This window comes from Anser brachyrhynchus (assembly GCF_964034855.1).
Source record: "Anser brachyrhynchus genome assembly, chromosome: 19".
Lineage (NCBI taxonomy): Eukaryota > Metazoa > Chordata > Aves > Anseriformes > Anatidae > Anser > Anser brachyrhynchus.
The window spans coordinates 11,362,955-11,377,723 of record NC_137712.1 but is presented as its reverse complement, the minus strand read 5'-3'; the positions used below and the strand labels follow the sequence as shown (position 1 = coordinate 11,377,723).

The 14,769-nt window shown below is 48.4% G+C and overlaps 1 protein-coding gene across 15 annotated transcripts in view; it reads right to left on the bottom strand.

Annotated features, from left to right (window-relative positions):
• Positions 1–14,769, bottom strand: part of ZNF618 (zinc finger protein 618) — a 167,151-nt gene that overhangs the window by 9,466 nt on the left and 142,916 nt on the right. For 11 of the 15 annotated variants that reach the window (XM_080561354.1, XM_080561362.1, XM_080561356.1 and 8 more), the window contains 3 exons: positions 13,109–13,153; positions 5,696–5,773; positions 510–611 (listed from right to left, as the gene is read on the bottom strand). In XM_080561354.1, coding sequence (XP_080417480.1) covers positions 510–611; positions 5,696–5,773; positions 13,109–13,153 — 225 coding nt within the window. The remainder of the gene's footprint in view (positions 1–509; positions 612–5,695; positions 5,774–13,108; positions 13,154–14,769) is intronic. The other 4 variants (XM_080561363.1, XM_080561353.1, XM_080561352.1 and 1 more) reach the window with 3 other exon arrangements.

The following is a 14,769-nucleotide window of genomic DNA, read 5'->3' as shown; positions in this document are numbered from 1 at the left end:
GGCACACCAGAACACATAAGCACCGTGGTTTTGTATCACCCATCCACCAGGATGCTCAGCTCAAGTGCTTTGGAGATGCTTTCCCAAAGGGCTGTATTCTACCATGTCCCATGAAGCGTAAGCTCGCAGGACGAGCTGGGGACAAAGCCAGACACTGGCTGCCAGCCAGCTCAGGAAGCCTATGTCACATCACACTAAATGGAGTCATTTCTTAACCCCAGACTGGATGTCTGACCTTGGATCAGAAGTTAACTTTTTCCAGGCATTCTCAAGTGTGCCCTTACAAACGTCCTCCCCAGTATCCCCAGTACTTTTTGCATATGAGTACTCCTCTAATGGGATGGTTGCTCTGTTCTGCATGGCTGTACATGAATAACAGATGAAATCAAGTGCAGACAGGGGAGGACAAGAGCTTTGTATGATCCCTACATTACTGCTGCACACCCTGACAGTCACTCCTTCAAACCCAACAGGTAAGCCCGGGACGAAGACCAAACACTGCTACGTACTATTGTTGGCGTTATTTCTTTGGAGCTGTGGTTTCCACTTTTCTTCAACAACAGCTAGAGGTGATCTGGGCTGGCTAGAGGCAATATTGTTCTCGTTGTCAGCTGTGGGGCAAGAGACAGGGAGGTGTTAGAAGCACAAGATACTAATTCTTAAAGCACAAAGAAGGGGAAACAATACCCATCTGTTTAGCATCTACTTATGGTTCCCTAACTAATGTGACCCCAATCTACTACATTCTCTGTAGTAATTAAGAAGTTTTCAGAGATGGCAGAGTACTGTCAGAAACCTTGAAAACTGACTTGCACCCCATCACCTTCCCAAAACGTGGCTGAAATGACATTAACTTTTTCTGTGCATCAGTGACATTGATGCCATCAGCATAGCTTGAGAAACGTCTCAACATTTTGGGAGGAACAGATGCTCCTTGTGCAGCCTGACCTGTACAATTTGCTTGCTTTCAAAATGAAGGCAAGGTTAACAAATATTTATCCTTCATTTGCCTTATTGTTTTTCTTTCCACATTGCAAGTGGCTCCCCTTTCCCCTACTGGAACTACTTCATGTTTTCTTCCCAATGTCCCTCAGGCTACTCACTGCTGCCTCAGACTGGAAATAAAAAGAAACAAAAAATGTTTCTGGAGTATGACTAAAGATTGTTCCTCCCTACAGCTGCAAAGAAGACCCCCTGTGGGTCGACTAGAGGTGTTCATGCTCCATTTTCTTATGTGGGACTGGCCTAAACACTTTGGCTGTCAAACTGATGGGATTTTCCAAGGAAATGCAGACAAGATCAGTAAATTCCATATCATGTCCATGTCATTCCTTTCCTGTGTCCGAAGAACCTTTCCCTCACTCCAGAAGTTTTTCTAGTTGCTATATTAAAGCGTACAATGAAGAGAGGTGGAAAAGGAAAGAGGAAGATGGAGAGACTGATGATCAAGCTGAACAGAAGAATGGAATTAAAAACAAAGAAGACAAAACAGGTCCTTCACTCATCACAACTGGACTCATCTCACCTAATTTTGGACATCTCTATTAGACATGCCTCTCTTCAAAACGGCCCCTCTATGGCTTCTTTTACCCTCAGTGGTGCGAAACAGGATTAGGGTGTGATTCATCCACCCAGCCAGAACAAGATGCCTCTTGCAGCATGAGATTTAACATGCTCTGAACTCACCTGGAGTCAATGACTTCTCCACTGATTAGAAAGGGAGTCCAAAAAGATCAGCTCAGATGACAACATCTGTAGCCTAAATACACCAGCATGCAGTGAAATTAATCCTGCCCCAGCACTCCAGACAGCAGCACATGAGGGAAAGGACGCTTTATGAAAGCACACACAGGTTTGAGGGCTTTGCTCTGCAGCCCAGGTTCATCTGGTGCTAGGCAGAGCTGTGGGCTGCCCATCAGAACGAATGGGAGAGCACAAAGCCGCTCTCCTTCACATGTGGCAATGACCTGGGTGAAAAGGGAGTCCAGCGAGGATCTAGAGAGAAGCAATGATATGATGAAACTCCTCACAAACAAGTCCTGTCAAATTTGAGCAGCTCTGCATCTTAACTGCTGGGGCATTCATAAACCTTGAAGATGAACAGCTATTGTTAGGCCTGGACACAAACTAGATCAACACCTCGGAGAAATCCAGGGTATGGCAGGACCAGAGCCCAGCCAGGGCTCTGCGGGAGGAATGCAGGTGCCCATGGAAACCAGGGTGCACCGTGGTGGTTGGTGGTTGGGGAGTGCTGACATGCTCAGGACTGCAGCCAGAGGTTGGTCTTTGCATGTGTGGAAGAGACACAATGAGCAGGAGGTGCTCCAGTGAATGCCAGCTCTGCTCTGCAGGGCTGTACATGAATAACAGATGAAATCAAGTGCAGACAGGGGAGGACAAGAGCTTTGTGTGATGCCTACATTACTGCTGCACACCCTGACAGTCACTCCTTCAAACCCAACAGGTAAGCCCGGGACAAAGACCAAACACTGCTACGTACTATTGTTGGCGTTATTTCTTTGGAGCTGTGGTTTCCACTTTTCATATATAACAGCACTCTTCCCTCAGCATTTGCCTAGTCTAATTGCTCCTGACCTAATGCCACAAGTGGCCTCAACTTAAAATGTCTGCGGGTAGGCAGAGGAAAATGCTGAATGTTGGCTACCAACTTGTTCGTGGTTTGGGCGTATCAACATGAAGGCTTCCTCATACTGGTGAGGTGGGTGGGGGGAGAAAACCTCAGAATTTACTTTCCCCGACTCTTTAATCTATTTTAAAGTAATAGGAGATTTATTATCTGCAAATATCCATCAGCATTCAATGTGGCATAAATGAGGTTTGTACATTTTGGCCACATCTTCCTTATCAGGCAGTCTGTGAACTACACTGATCATAGTTCTTTAATTTCCCTTCATGGCTCCAATCCTTTAATCCAGATTCAACCTAGTTGTCCTTTTATTTTTTAGCTCTAGACTGTCAGAAGGGCATTATATGGTGGCACTCGACCTGAACAAAGTACCCCAAAGGGAATCAAAGCTGTATATTGTACAGTGTAATTACAGAACAAATTCTTTTGCCTGATGTTCTGCTGTTCTACTTATGCCTTTCAGCCTCCAATTTGCATTCTAATTGCTTCCTCTCATTGTGTAGCTGTTTTATGGAGCTATAATCTCTCCTTCTAGCCTCCAGGCTCAGCCCTCTGAACGACTCAAGAGCCAGTACAACTCCGCTCTTGCTCCTTGAAGCCAGCTGCACATTCCCTATCTTTGGTCACTTACGAGAGGGGCTCAGTGGACGGGTCGCGTTTAGTTGCAGGAGATTAGCCCTTTGCATCAGACACAGCAAGCTAAACTGGGTCCCAAACACATCAGCTGATGGAGTATTTGACATGGATGGGCTTTTTGGATCTCCACATCCCCATCGTGAAATGTTCCTTGAATACAGGCACACAGACTACTACAAATGGCTACTGTGCCAGTGTCCCCACTGCAGATCCTTTGCCCCCAGTTCTGCTGACCGGTAAGGTCTCTGCCTGCCCAGATGGCACAGACGTTGTGCTGATGCTGCTTCTCGGATGTGCCAGTCTGTCTCTGACAGACTAAAAGGCAACAAATGTGTCCAGAGTAGCTGCACACCCTGGGTAATCTCTGCTGCTGCTCTGCTTGAGTATGGTTTCCAGAACCAGATACCCACCAAGGCTGTCTGAGGTTCTCATGCCTCTTCATTTTCATCCCACAGCAGCAAATACTGCGCTGTTCGCCTCTAGCTGCACAGAGCTAGAAGAAAAGCTGCTGCTTCCCCCAGAGGACGAGGCATGAGCACACAGCCTGGCGAGCACCGTGCCGAGGGACACCACAGCGGGGATGACTGCTTGCATGGGGGGCACCTTGGGCAGCGGCCTTGGGAACACACTTCAGTAAGTGCAAGCTATTTGGGGGAAAGCAGCCATGCAGAACACGGTGTCTTAAAAACAGAGCAGGGAAAGGTGTAAAACACAGAGTTTAAGAGGAACAGCCCTGAGCTGGGGAGAGGGGATTTACCCATTAATGTAAGTGTATCTCTGGTGACATGTAATAGAAGTGTATCTATGCATGACTCAGATCACCGCCACCTGCTCCCTCTGGCTCTGTTCTGTGTTCAAAGCAAGCCAGGTAAGCAAGCCCAGCGGCCACTGGTTATTTGTAAAGAATAGAGGAGGAAGAAGCTGCAGACAGCATTAGCTTAAAACTTTTGACAGCTTGCCAGTGAATTGCCCTTCTCCCCCCAGCACCTCAGCCTTGGTCCCTCCTCTGCAGGTCCCCTCCTCAGTCTCACTAAGAGCTGTAACTCACGCTGCCGCATTTCCCCAGCAGAGACAAGAACAAGGAATAGGACAGTCGGGACACGGCAGGAAAGCAAGCACAAATTGCCATTGATGAGCAGCAAGAACAGACCCCAACACCAAGGAATGACACCAGCCCTATCCTGAGTGGAGCATCACTGCTCCTCATCATAACCTAGCTTCCGAGCACTCCACACTAACCAGTTTATGCTCTAACAGAAAATACCATCCATAAAACTCAGCTCACTGTCTTACAACAGATCACCCTAAAGGTCTATCCATGGTATTATAAAGATGATAAAGTAGCTGCTGAACGACACATGGAGCCTGCACTAAGATTTGCCAGCAAGAACTGAGCTTGACTGAGGAACCGTGCACATGAAGAACTCAAGGGATGCTGCCACTAAAATTAGGACTAAAAATAAAACAAAGAAGAAAATACAAACTTTGATTAAATTTACTGTTACAGAACAGGTTATATGCTTTTCCTCAAGCAATCTGTCCTTCCCTGCCACATTACTCAGGGCTTACCTGTGAAGTGAGCACAAATGCAAAGCACTGAATGTATACTACAACAGAGCAGCTGTCTGTTGGAGAACACAGATCTGCCAAAGGTGAATTAATTTGTAAACCTGCATCAATTCACTTAAATTTTTGATCAAGAAAAGAAAAAAAATCTGCTTATATCCAAAATATGCTTTTTTCTACATTTTTGAATATTCTGAATGCTGTCTTTGAAACAGCTTTGGCTTTGAAATGCTAAAAACTTCTGTGTTGAGACAGAAAACAAAAAAGGTGGCTTAGAAACAAGGTAGTTGAATCACTACTCCTCAGAATTTTCTTTTGTAGATAACTGAGAAGGAAACGAACCCAACTGCTGAAATGGCAAATTCTTCTGAGAACACATTTCAGTCCTTTGCAGAACTCCAGGACACATAAGCACAGAAAAGGACTTGTGTTGGCAAAGGCTCTGCTGCCCTGCAAGCATTTTTGCTTTGTTTGCCTCAGTGAGTACTACCCTGATTGTGGGACGAGGGATTTCATCTGCTGTAGGAAAGAACAATTAATGCTTACAAAATGAGCATTCCCTAGATACCTTTGGGTAAAGGGAATGAGCAGTTTGATGTGCTAAAATGGCATGTCCTCTCTTCCTAGGGAAAGAAGCAGTATTTGTGATACACCCTGAGCCTCACGCTGCTGCAGCCGCTGCTGTGTGCTCCAGCCTTTGAGTATCTTTTTTTGCTGCAGGTAAGGTTACTGGGGCTTTGGAAACCGTGAGCACGGGAAGCTCCATTGACACACAACGGGGTCAACATCAGGCATCAGCGCAGAATTTAATTCTCCGCTTTAAGCGAGTCGAGGTGCCCAGCTTACCTGCATGGGACTGCATGTGCTCCAGGAGATTGTTATAAAACTGGAACTGGATTCCACAAGCTCCACAGGTGTAAGGCTCTGTTTGGGAGAAATCAGTTCAGAAGAATTATACAGAGTATGCAGGGAAGCAGCACATGTGCGTACTTCAGTCTGTGCAGCAGCGGGGCAGTGCCCGAGGGCCCGGTGCGTGTCACCGCAGCCCAGGTGTGCTCGTCACAGTGACTCCACAGAGCCGGCCCCGCAGGGCTCAGGCTGGGAGTGGGGAAAGCGCCGGGCACGCGACTGCTCCGGGGCCAGGGCCGGGCGTTTCTCTGCGTGCTTTGCTTCACTGCCACGACACGGCCCCAGGCAGCAGCAGGGCTGCTCGTGCACTGAAGCGAAGCACCCGCCGTGCGTGCGTGCATCGGGTATCAGTGAATCTGCGCAGAGCCTCAAGAGGCTGCAGACCAACTGAGCTTCACTAGCTCACGCCTGCTGCAGGCTGTTTTATGCTTATCCTTGTTTAAGCCTCAAAGCGTGGTGAATGCATTTTGCATCCGTTTATGTCAAAATCCAGTCTCTGCTGTCTTTCCTGAGTAAGGCAAGGAGCACCGGGTTTTAAAAATCCTGTTGCTCAGAGGTTGGGACATGGAGAAATGCCACATGGGGATGCGGATGACTTTTTTTGTGGCTGTTGTCAAGCTCAGGAAGACTGGGGAATGGCGAGTGCCACTGGGCTCAGCAGCACTCAGCAGCTGGGGTAAGCAGAGGTGGAGGGGAAGAAGCACAGAAATCAGAGCTGTGCCAGACGGCGGAGAGCAGAGCAGGAGAGCCGTGTTGCCAGAGTCATGTGGATGAGCTGGAGTCAGGAAAGAGCTGGGTGCAGAGCTCCCTCATGAGCCGAGAGATACGTTTAGTTCTGTTCTAACAAGTATGCTGAAAATGCATTTTTTCCACTCAGTTAACCTAGTAGCAGATGTTCGCAGCTGCTCAGTTTAAACAGCTATTAGCTGGATGCATTAGTTGACAGATATAATATCAAACTACAGTGGCTGAGATATCTTAACATTGCAGTTTGTTTCGAGATTTCCAGATATACCAGCACACTGCCACCGTTTATGCTGTGGCAATTTGTTTTAGAACAGTAGAAATGCTAAATGCTTGTCTTTTTCCAATCAACAACTTTGCATACAAATGCCTGGCACACACAGAGCAAAGCCTGTTGCTACAGTGTACCAGAAACCTGTATCTACTTCTGAAGGGAAAAATAAATTCTTGTATCAACGAAACGAAAGAAATCTACAGCACATAAACAAAAGCACTGGTGTCCAGGATGGAAGAGCTAAAATACTGGAAAGCACAAGCTTGACTTGGCTGTAAGACATCTAATTTAGGTAGCAAAACACAGAATTCATCAGATGGCTACAGGAAACTGATAAGGAAAACACAAAAGAAACCACAAACATAAGCTATACTTATAAGCTGTAAGGTTACAGACTCTGCCATGCCTTTCTCATAGAACCTACAGCCCTCTGGTGGAGCTGCGTCCAATGCTTTATTTAACTCACTGTATTTTCTTGTGATGCTATTGCTGTGTTTTGCTGCAGTGAGGAAGTTTGGGAATATTGTACTTAAGGAACTGTGTTTTTTTGAAGAAAAGCAAGGAATTTGGCAGCTGAGGGTCACATAGGCATTTCAAGACTGGGGAAATTAAAATATGGATTAGCTGTTTCTGTTGAAATCATCCATAGCCACCTTGTCAGTTATGGTAAAATGATGTAAGAGGTCCAATTTAATCTGTTTAGATTCCTTTTGTACTTATCAAAGAGAAAACCACACGTGGGTGCAAACCATCACTCTCGGATGTGTATTTCAGCGTCAGATGACTTGTGTTACAGATGCACCTATTTGTCTCTGCTGTTCATGGAGCCTCGACTGCTCAGATGGAGATGTCTCAAGCGCCAGAATTAACACATGATTAATCTACATGAAAGAGGTCACAACTCTAACAGAAGGTTGCTGGCAGCAGGAGGCAGGGCCAGAAGAGCTCTGGCGGTGCAGCCAGGGCAGCTCACAGGGCGACCACTCCCCCACTGCTTTGCTGGAGCCTCCTTTCCTGCAGCAGAGGTGGGTGAACAGAACACGCTGCACATCTCAGGTGCTTCAGCAAGCCTGAAATTAAGAGATCTCAAACCTTGGTTCCCTGGGGCACTTTCAGATCTTCACACGTCTTTTAAAGATAATGTATTCCCTTCTGCCATCTCTGCCTGTGGTAACCTTGGCCAGAGGAGTGGCAGAGCACGGCTGAAGTCCAAGGACTCTTCTCTGCTTCCAAACAAGCACACGAACTCTGCAATTCCCCTACAGGCAAGTTTCCAAGCAGCCAGTAGCACAACGCTTCCCCTAAGCTCACTTACAGGATGTTTCACTGGGAAGGAAACTACCCTCCAAGCAGCACATTTCTCACATTCATCTGTCTCTCCTGTTTCACTATATCCTCACCGCTCCTTCCCAGCTCATCTCATCTCACCTCACTGCCCTGCTTTATTTACCTCCTTTTACATTTTCAGCTATTTCATCACCGTGCCATCTTTCTTCTAGCGCTTCCCTTGCCTGGCTCCCGTTCACTCCCTACTGGTCTCTGCTGGCTTCTTCCCTTCTCCACCCATCACGCAGTGACCCCAGTTCTTCATCTCAAGCTCTTCCCTTTGCCACGGCAACAAACTGTGTCCTCAGTGCACTCTGAGGTCTCTCATATGTGATTCTTAGAAAAACCCTGTTGATTTTCATCCCATTTCCAAAAGCCGCCTCCTGCAGGAATGTCCAGCTTGAGTACCAAAACCACTGTCTGCTTTTGAAAACTAATTTCTCATTCTCAAGATGCTGAAACATTTTCTAAATATTTCTAAGACAAAGATTCATAGAAGTCTACAGTTTGCCGTGAATGAAAATGAGTTAAGTTAAAACTAGAGATAAAATTTAAATTCATCAAACAATCCAAAAGTCTGGATGTGCAGAATTCCTCTGAAAATGGAATTTCACCTTACTCTCTCAAGTCTCACTTTACTTCCCAGGACTTTCCTGGTCCTTACAGGAGTAAATTTCCTTCTCCCTTTTATTTCTGCTTGCAACTTGAAGGTACAGTGAACTGGAGATTTTGCTAAAACCCCTCTGAACCGCCCTGGGAGCCAGGTGCTCCTTTCTTCTTCCTGGGAGCACAGCCCCTTCCAAGCCACTGTGGGACCTCTGCTTTTCCCTTCTGTAGGGGAATTTCAGCTCCCTTCCCCCTGCTCAGACTGAGGTCTAACGCACGCAGAGGGGATCTGTTCTCCATCGGGTGGTCTGGGCTCAACAAGGGACCCAGGAGAGCAGTCCATGCCCAGACTGCTCGCATCAATGAACCTCTTCCTTCCCTCTCAGCTTTGTTGGTGGTGCTACGAGGAAAGCTGTGACCCCTCTGTGCTGCCTGCTCCAACCACCCAAGAATACCTGTGCCCCCCAGCAGCCTTACTTGTTCTGGGCAGCCAAAGCAGGCCTTGTGTATGAACGAAGCAGGAACAGCAGCTACACAGTCAGCTGAGAAACAGCTCAGAGACCTCCAGCCTGCAGCAGGACTTCCCAGGCAGTCTATCTCACTCTGCAGGAAACCTCCCTGATCTCAAACCCTCACTTGCTTCTCCGGAACCAATTCCTCTTGCTGTTCCACAGCTGAGGGGGCCGGGAGTCATGGCAGGAGCAACATGTTGCCCCTTGGTGTGGGCTGGGGAGGAGGGGGCTTTCCTTCCTCCAACCTCTAGTTGCATTCCCCTGAGCAGCTGCTGAGCACAGTCTGGTGCCAGCTGGTCTCCTGCTGCACACTTGCTCAGTGGGTTGGAGCTCCTGTTCACGTCTGTAACCACAGCTCCCAGAGCCCCAGGTCTCCTGGGCTGGTGGTGCAGGAGGTGGGCTACGAGCAGGGCAAGCACTGCTGAGGGCAGCGAGGGCTTGACAGGGGCCAAGCGTCTCCCTGGCGGCTTTTCCCCTCTGCACCCCAAACTCTCAGCGCTGCTGCCTGTGTGGCACAGCAGCATGACCCCAGTCCTGTGTTTGAGGGTCTTTTACCAGCAACGTGAACTGAGCAAGCCCTCGATAAGGACCCGCATGTGTGCAGCCACTCTGGGCAGGTGGGCAGCACCTGTCAGATTCCCAGTGGGCATGCAGAGCTCCTGCACTCACCGGTCTCCCAAGCTAGACGTGAGCTGCTGTAGCTGGGGCTAAAAACCAGCTGTCATCCCCCACAGACCATCACTGCAAGGAGCTGTCAGCCCCCAGCCGAGGCACTCCAGGCAACAGGCAGCTGGATCCCATTTCACACAGACACGCAGTGCCCCGGCTCCTTCCTGGCTCTCAGGAGGAGGCTGCTGATCCGTGACCCTTGAATGCTGCCTGCTGAGCCCCCGTCTCCCCCTTTACAGGCTGAAATCCCAAGTTTGGGCAGCTCTTGCTTTGCTTGCCAGGCTGTGACCTAGGCACAAGGTCCTGCTCTTCACACGTGGCAGACTCTGGCCAACTGCCACATGCGCATCTCGCAAAAACTTTGCATTAACCAACTGACCAAAAAAATCTCGCAATACTCAGCTCTAAATGCATAGCACAGCATTCTCACTCATCACTAAACTGCTCAGAAGACACAATGCCAAGCTGCTATTGCTCCCCTACCCACCTCCAGAAAGCAAGTTTTCCATGCAGCAAACACCAGAGCCATGAAGCTGGGGCAGCAGAGACGCTGCTTTTTCTGCAGGCCTTGGGATACAGCTCGAGCTCACCCGTGGAAGGATGTTCAGCCACAATTCCTTGTGCTCCTGCACATTCCTTGGTGCGGGAGCAGGGAAGGCTGGAGAACCTGCGCAGCAGCAGGGAAGTGGCTCTGCATGAGGCATGCTGCTGGGCAGGGAGCCTCGCAGAGTCAAGGCTCTGTGCATCTCCTGTCCTCCGTGTTCTGCCTCATCTCACATGTAGCCAAGCTGCATGCACCAGGCTTTGTTGCTGAAGGGGTGAGTCTTTGCAAAGAGGCTATGAAATAATGAACTGTGGAGTTCAGATGGCCACATTGGCCCTGCTGCCTCTTCGGCTCTGTGTTGTTGCCATGTGTTCAGAAGCTTTCTGCAAGCCTAAATCTGGCAGTGAAAAGTCTGTGCAAGAAACAGCAAATGTTGCGTGGGCCAGAACTGTCCACGCGGTGCCACGGAGTGCGTACAACTTTGACAAGTGGCTGGGTGCACAGTGCTGACAGCAGCCCCCCGCTATCTATCCACCCACCAACACCTCCCCCCCCCCCCCCCCCCCACTGCCTGGCCCCGCTCCCCAACAGCTCCCACCACAGACTCCTCTGCAGCCAGCCTCAGTGGAGCCTGACTCCCATTTCTGAGTTTTCCTGTGCCGACAAGGGCCTGTGTGCTGCAGAGCACAAACACAGCAGTGCCAGCAGACTGCAAACACCCATCCACGGCGTTTCTAATAGCCTCTTACAAGCTCAGACTGGAGGTCGAGCATTGCAGCATCCCCAAGCAATGGTGTCTGGCTCTCTATCACGGACTGAAGAGCCTTCCTTCCCAAAAATGGGACACTTGTCTGTGGTTCGCAGAGCGTTGGATGTTGGGCACAGAGCGCTCCTTCTGCCCAAAAGCACACTTTCCCAGAACTATCTCCTTTGCAAGACAGGTCCTTCTCCAGTCTCAACAAGGCATGCTACCAGGCTGTCCTCACCAGCTGGCCGGGTGCTCTCTGAAAACACCTTCACAGCAACCTGACGCACCAGCAGCTGCTGAAGCCTCCTCAAGGCTCCCAAGCCACACAGAACTGTCATCAGCTGCACAATTTACAATCATACAATCATTTAGGTTGGAAAAGACCTCTAATGTCATCAAGTCCAACCATCCAACACCAAGTCCAACATCTTTCCCCAGGGCTATTATTAGACACATTTATTAGTGCTTTAAATATATATATCCAGTGAACAAGGCTCCAGAGCAAGACAGCAAGCCAACAGAAAGAAAAAACAGCATTTGCGCACTCCAATTCCCATGTTAACTCCCCATGTCATATCTAAACCAGAGAAGAGAGGTCTGTGGCCATGAGTGAACATGAGCTGAAGGCGTTTAACACAAAGTTTCCTGCCATTCAACAGAAAATGCCCAAATTTGGCCATGCACAAGTGGAACACAACAGCCAGCTCTCAACTGAGGGCAGTGCAGGGAGCGGGCCCCCAGGCACCTCTCTCCTCTGCAAAAAGGACCTACATTTCAACACCTCTGTCTACATTTTGATGAAAACCAAATATAGAACTGCAGGGAAAAGTTCTCAGCATTCTTCCCCAATGCTTCCATTGGCAATAGCTTTAGTAACTGCATCTTTGCATACCTTGGTCACAAACTGTTGAAACGACAAATCTGGGACAGCAGCAGTCTCCTAGTGGAATTGCTAGGTTAACAGCAGGACTTGATGGTCTCGGAGGCATTTTCCAACCAAAATGATTCTACGGTTCTATGAAAATGCCATCACACACAAAAATAAGTGCAAGTTTCTTGAAAATAGAACCTCTGTCATTTCTGCCCATCTCAGTAAAAGAAGTGCTACACAGCATGCTTTAAAAAGGTGGTCCCTGGGTGCATCATGATTCTTACATTTGTTGGCACTAATTCGATTTCTTTTCCAATATGAACTGTCACGTTCTAAATAAAACTCTCATTTCTTTCTCAGATTTGCAACTGTAGAAAGAACAAGTGTCCTCTGGCACCATGGCCATGCTCAGAGCTGTCCCATGCTAAGGGACATCAGTCCTGGATTACGGGGGTGGCACAGACAGCACCACCCCTACAATACAGACACAAGCCAAGCAGTAACAAACCCCACAGTAAGACAAAGGAAGAAGCTCCACCTCTTGGAAGCATCAGGGACACGGGGCAGACTGCCTGTATCCGCCCATCCATACCTGCTTTCCTTCACCCACTGCTGGCTCAGCACCATGCCCTGGGCTCTCACTCCTCAGCTGTGCTCTGTGGGCAATGGGAACTGTCTCTGGAAAGGTGTTTTGTGAGCTGAGCAATCAAGACAAGTTTTCCACTGTATAAACATAACTTTAACATGGGTTCATCCTCAGTCTTCAAGCCTTGGTCTCTTGGAAAATCTATTACTGGCATATTTCACAAAGCTTTGCTCCCAGAAGGCTGTGAGTGCGAATGGTCTAGCAGCCACACATTGCACTGAAACACCCTGAAGGATTGCTGTTGCATTTAAACCTGAAACCAGAGCCACAGAAGCGAGGCATTTCATTCCTTGACAACTGGACTCGTAATAAAAAATCATTTATTCACGAAAAATGCTAAGAGGGCAGGCCAGTGTGGCTGCAGGTGGAAGTCCCCGCCTATGCGCACCACAGACATCCATCACACTTACTTCGTAAAAGCGGGAAAGGGTTTGAAATCAGGGGACTTGCGGTTTCTGCAAAAAAGAAAGAGATTTAAATATTGAGACTGGCAGAGACTCTGCTGCATGCTACACAGCTCTGCCTATCTACTCACTGATCCTTATCCTTGCTCCGCACTTCCAGATTTAACTGTGGCACGATGGGGCTCTCCACGTACCACAAATTACAACACGTCCAGCTGTGAATTTTCTCTCAGTGTCTTGCCAACTGGCTGGGCATCTGCATCTTTCCTTTCCATTTCGAAAGGTCCAGAGGTTTTAACACACATTGTGCTACAGTGATGGGAACAGTCAAGTGGTGAGGGCCAGGAGGAGAACAGCTGAGGGGGCAAGAAACCTTTTACAAATGCCTTTGTTGTGGCCCCAGGTGCAAATTCCCAGATTCACCATGTAGCCTCCTCAAAGTCAAGCTGGGAAGGAAAAAGGGGGTGGTTCAGCCTCACTGAATGATGGGCCAAAGTAGACAGTTCCTAACCAGTGTATGTTATTTCTGGGTGAGAATACGCATCTTCTGTCAAGCACACCTTGCAGACTTCCTGTCTTTGAGATGTGACTGAAAGAAATGGAAACCCCGGGTTCTCAAACGAGCCCTTGGTCAGCTAGGGGCTATTTGCATCTACCCCACAGTGCACTGGAGCAGAAGCAGTGATTCTCAGCACCTCAGAACTTGTGCAGTTTCCAGGTGAGGTCCTTTAGTGCCAACCCCTGCAGAGGGGAAGAAACCACCAGTGTTAATTATTCAGTCACTGATTCAGTTCATTTATGGAATAGTCTCGGGTCCAAAGTTATGAGCTGATCCATCAGTGAACGAGGGCTGATGGACTTGGAGTGGTTTGCTTAGAAGGCAAGCTTAAGCGAGTCTCTTTTTAACCCCATAGGCGAAGTACAATGAGGCTTCATGATAAGTACTGCACTGTGAGGAGGACCTGTGCTGCTGAAGATGGTTTGGCTTCAGCTGGCAGAGCCAGCTGGTCAGGAATGACAACGAAGGCATGGGTGATGCTAGGCAAAGACATGAATAGACAGTGCTATGGAAAGGGTATGTATGGAAGGCACTAACAGGATACAGACTGCTGCTGACTGCTTCGCACAGTTCTATTACTCCGAGTGCCTTGTGCAGCCGATGAGGTCTGCATCTGGAGGAAGACCTTCACTAAAGCAGGTTCCTGATCTGGTCCTGCCAAGCAGCTGAACAGGGCAGGCTGCTCTGGGTACCACTTTTTCATTATTTGCGCTCTCCACTTCTCTCCACTTCTGCTTTGGAAAGCATTGTGCTTACACAGTGAACACATGGATGCTCACCGGATGGTCCCACAGCCTCAGGGTTTAGAGGGCTCTCTCAGCACCCCGGAGTGAGTAAGCTTTTGAGGGCCAAAACCCAACATTTTACCCTCCACCCACAAGTGAATCTGGAAGAGGCACACAGCGGAGGCGTACACCATTTAATACACCCCAACGTATTCTCAACGTACTCTTCTGACTGTTTTCCAGCCAGAAGTCTTAATGTAGTCTCACTTTTATGCTTGACTTCCTATATATGAATAATGTTGTCAGTTTGAAATGTGAGTTCAGGCCACACAGTAAGCATTGCTACTGTTATGTTAAGTGAAGAAAGACTTCTTCTGATCTTT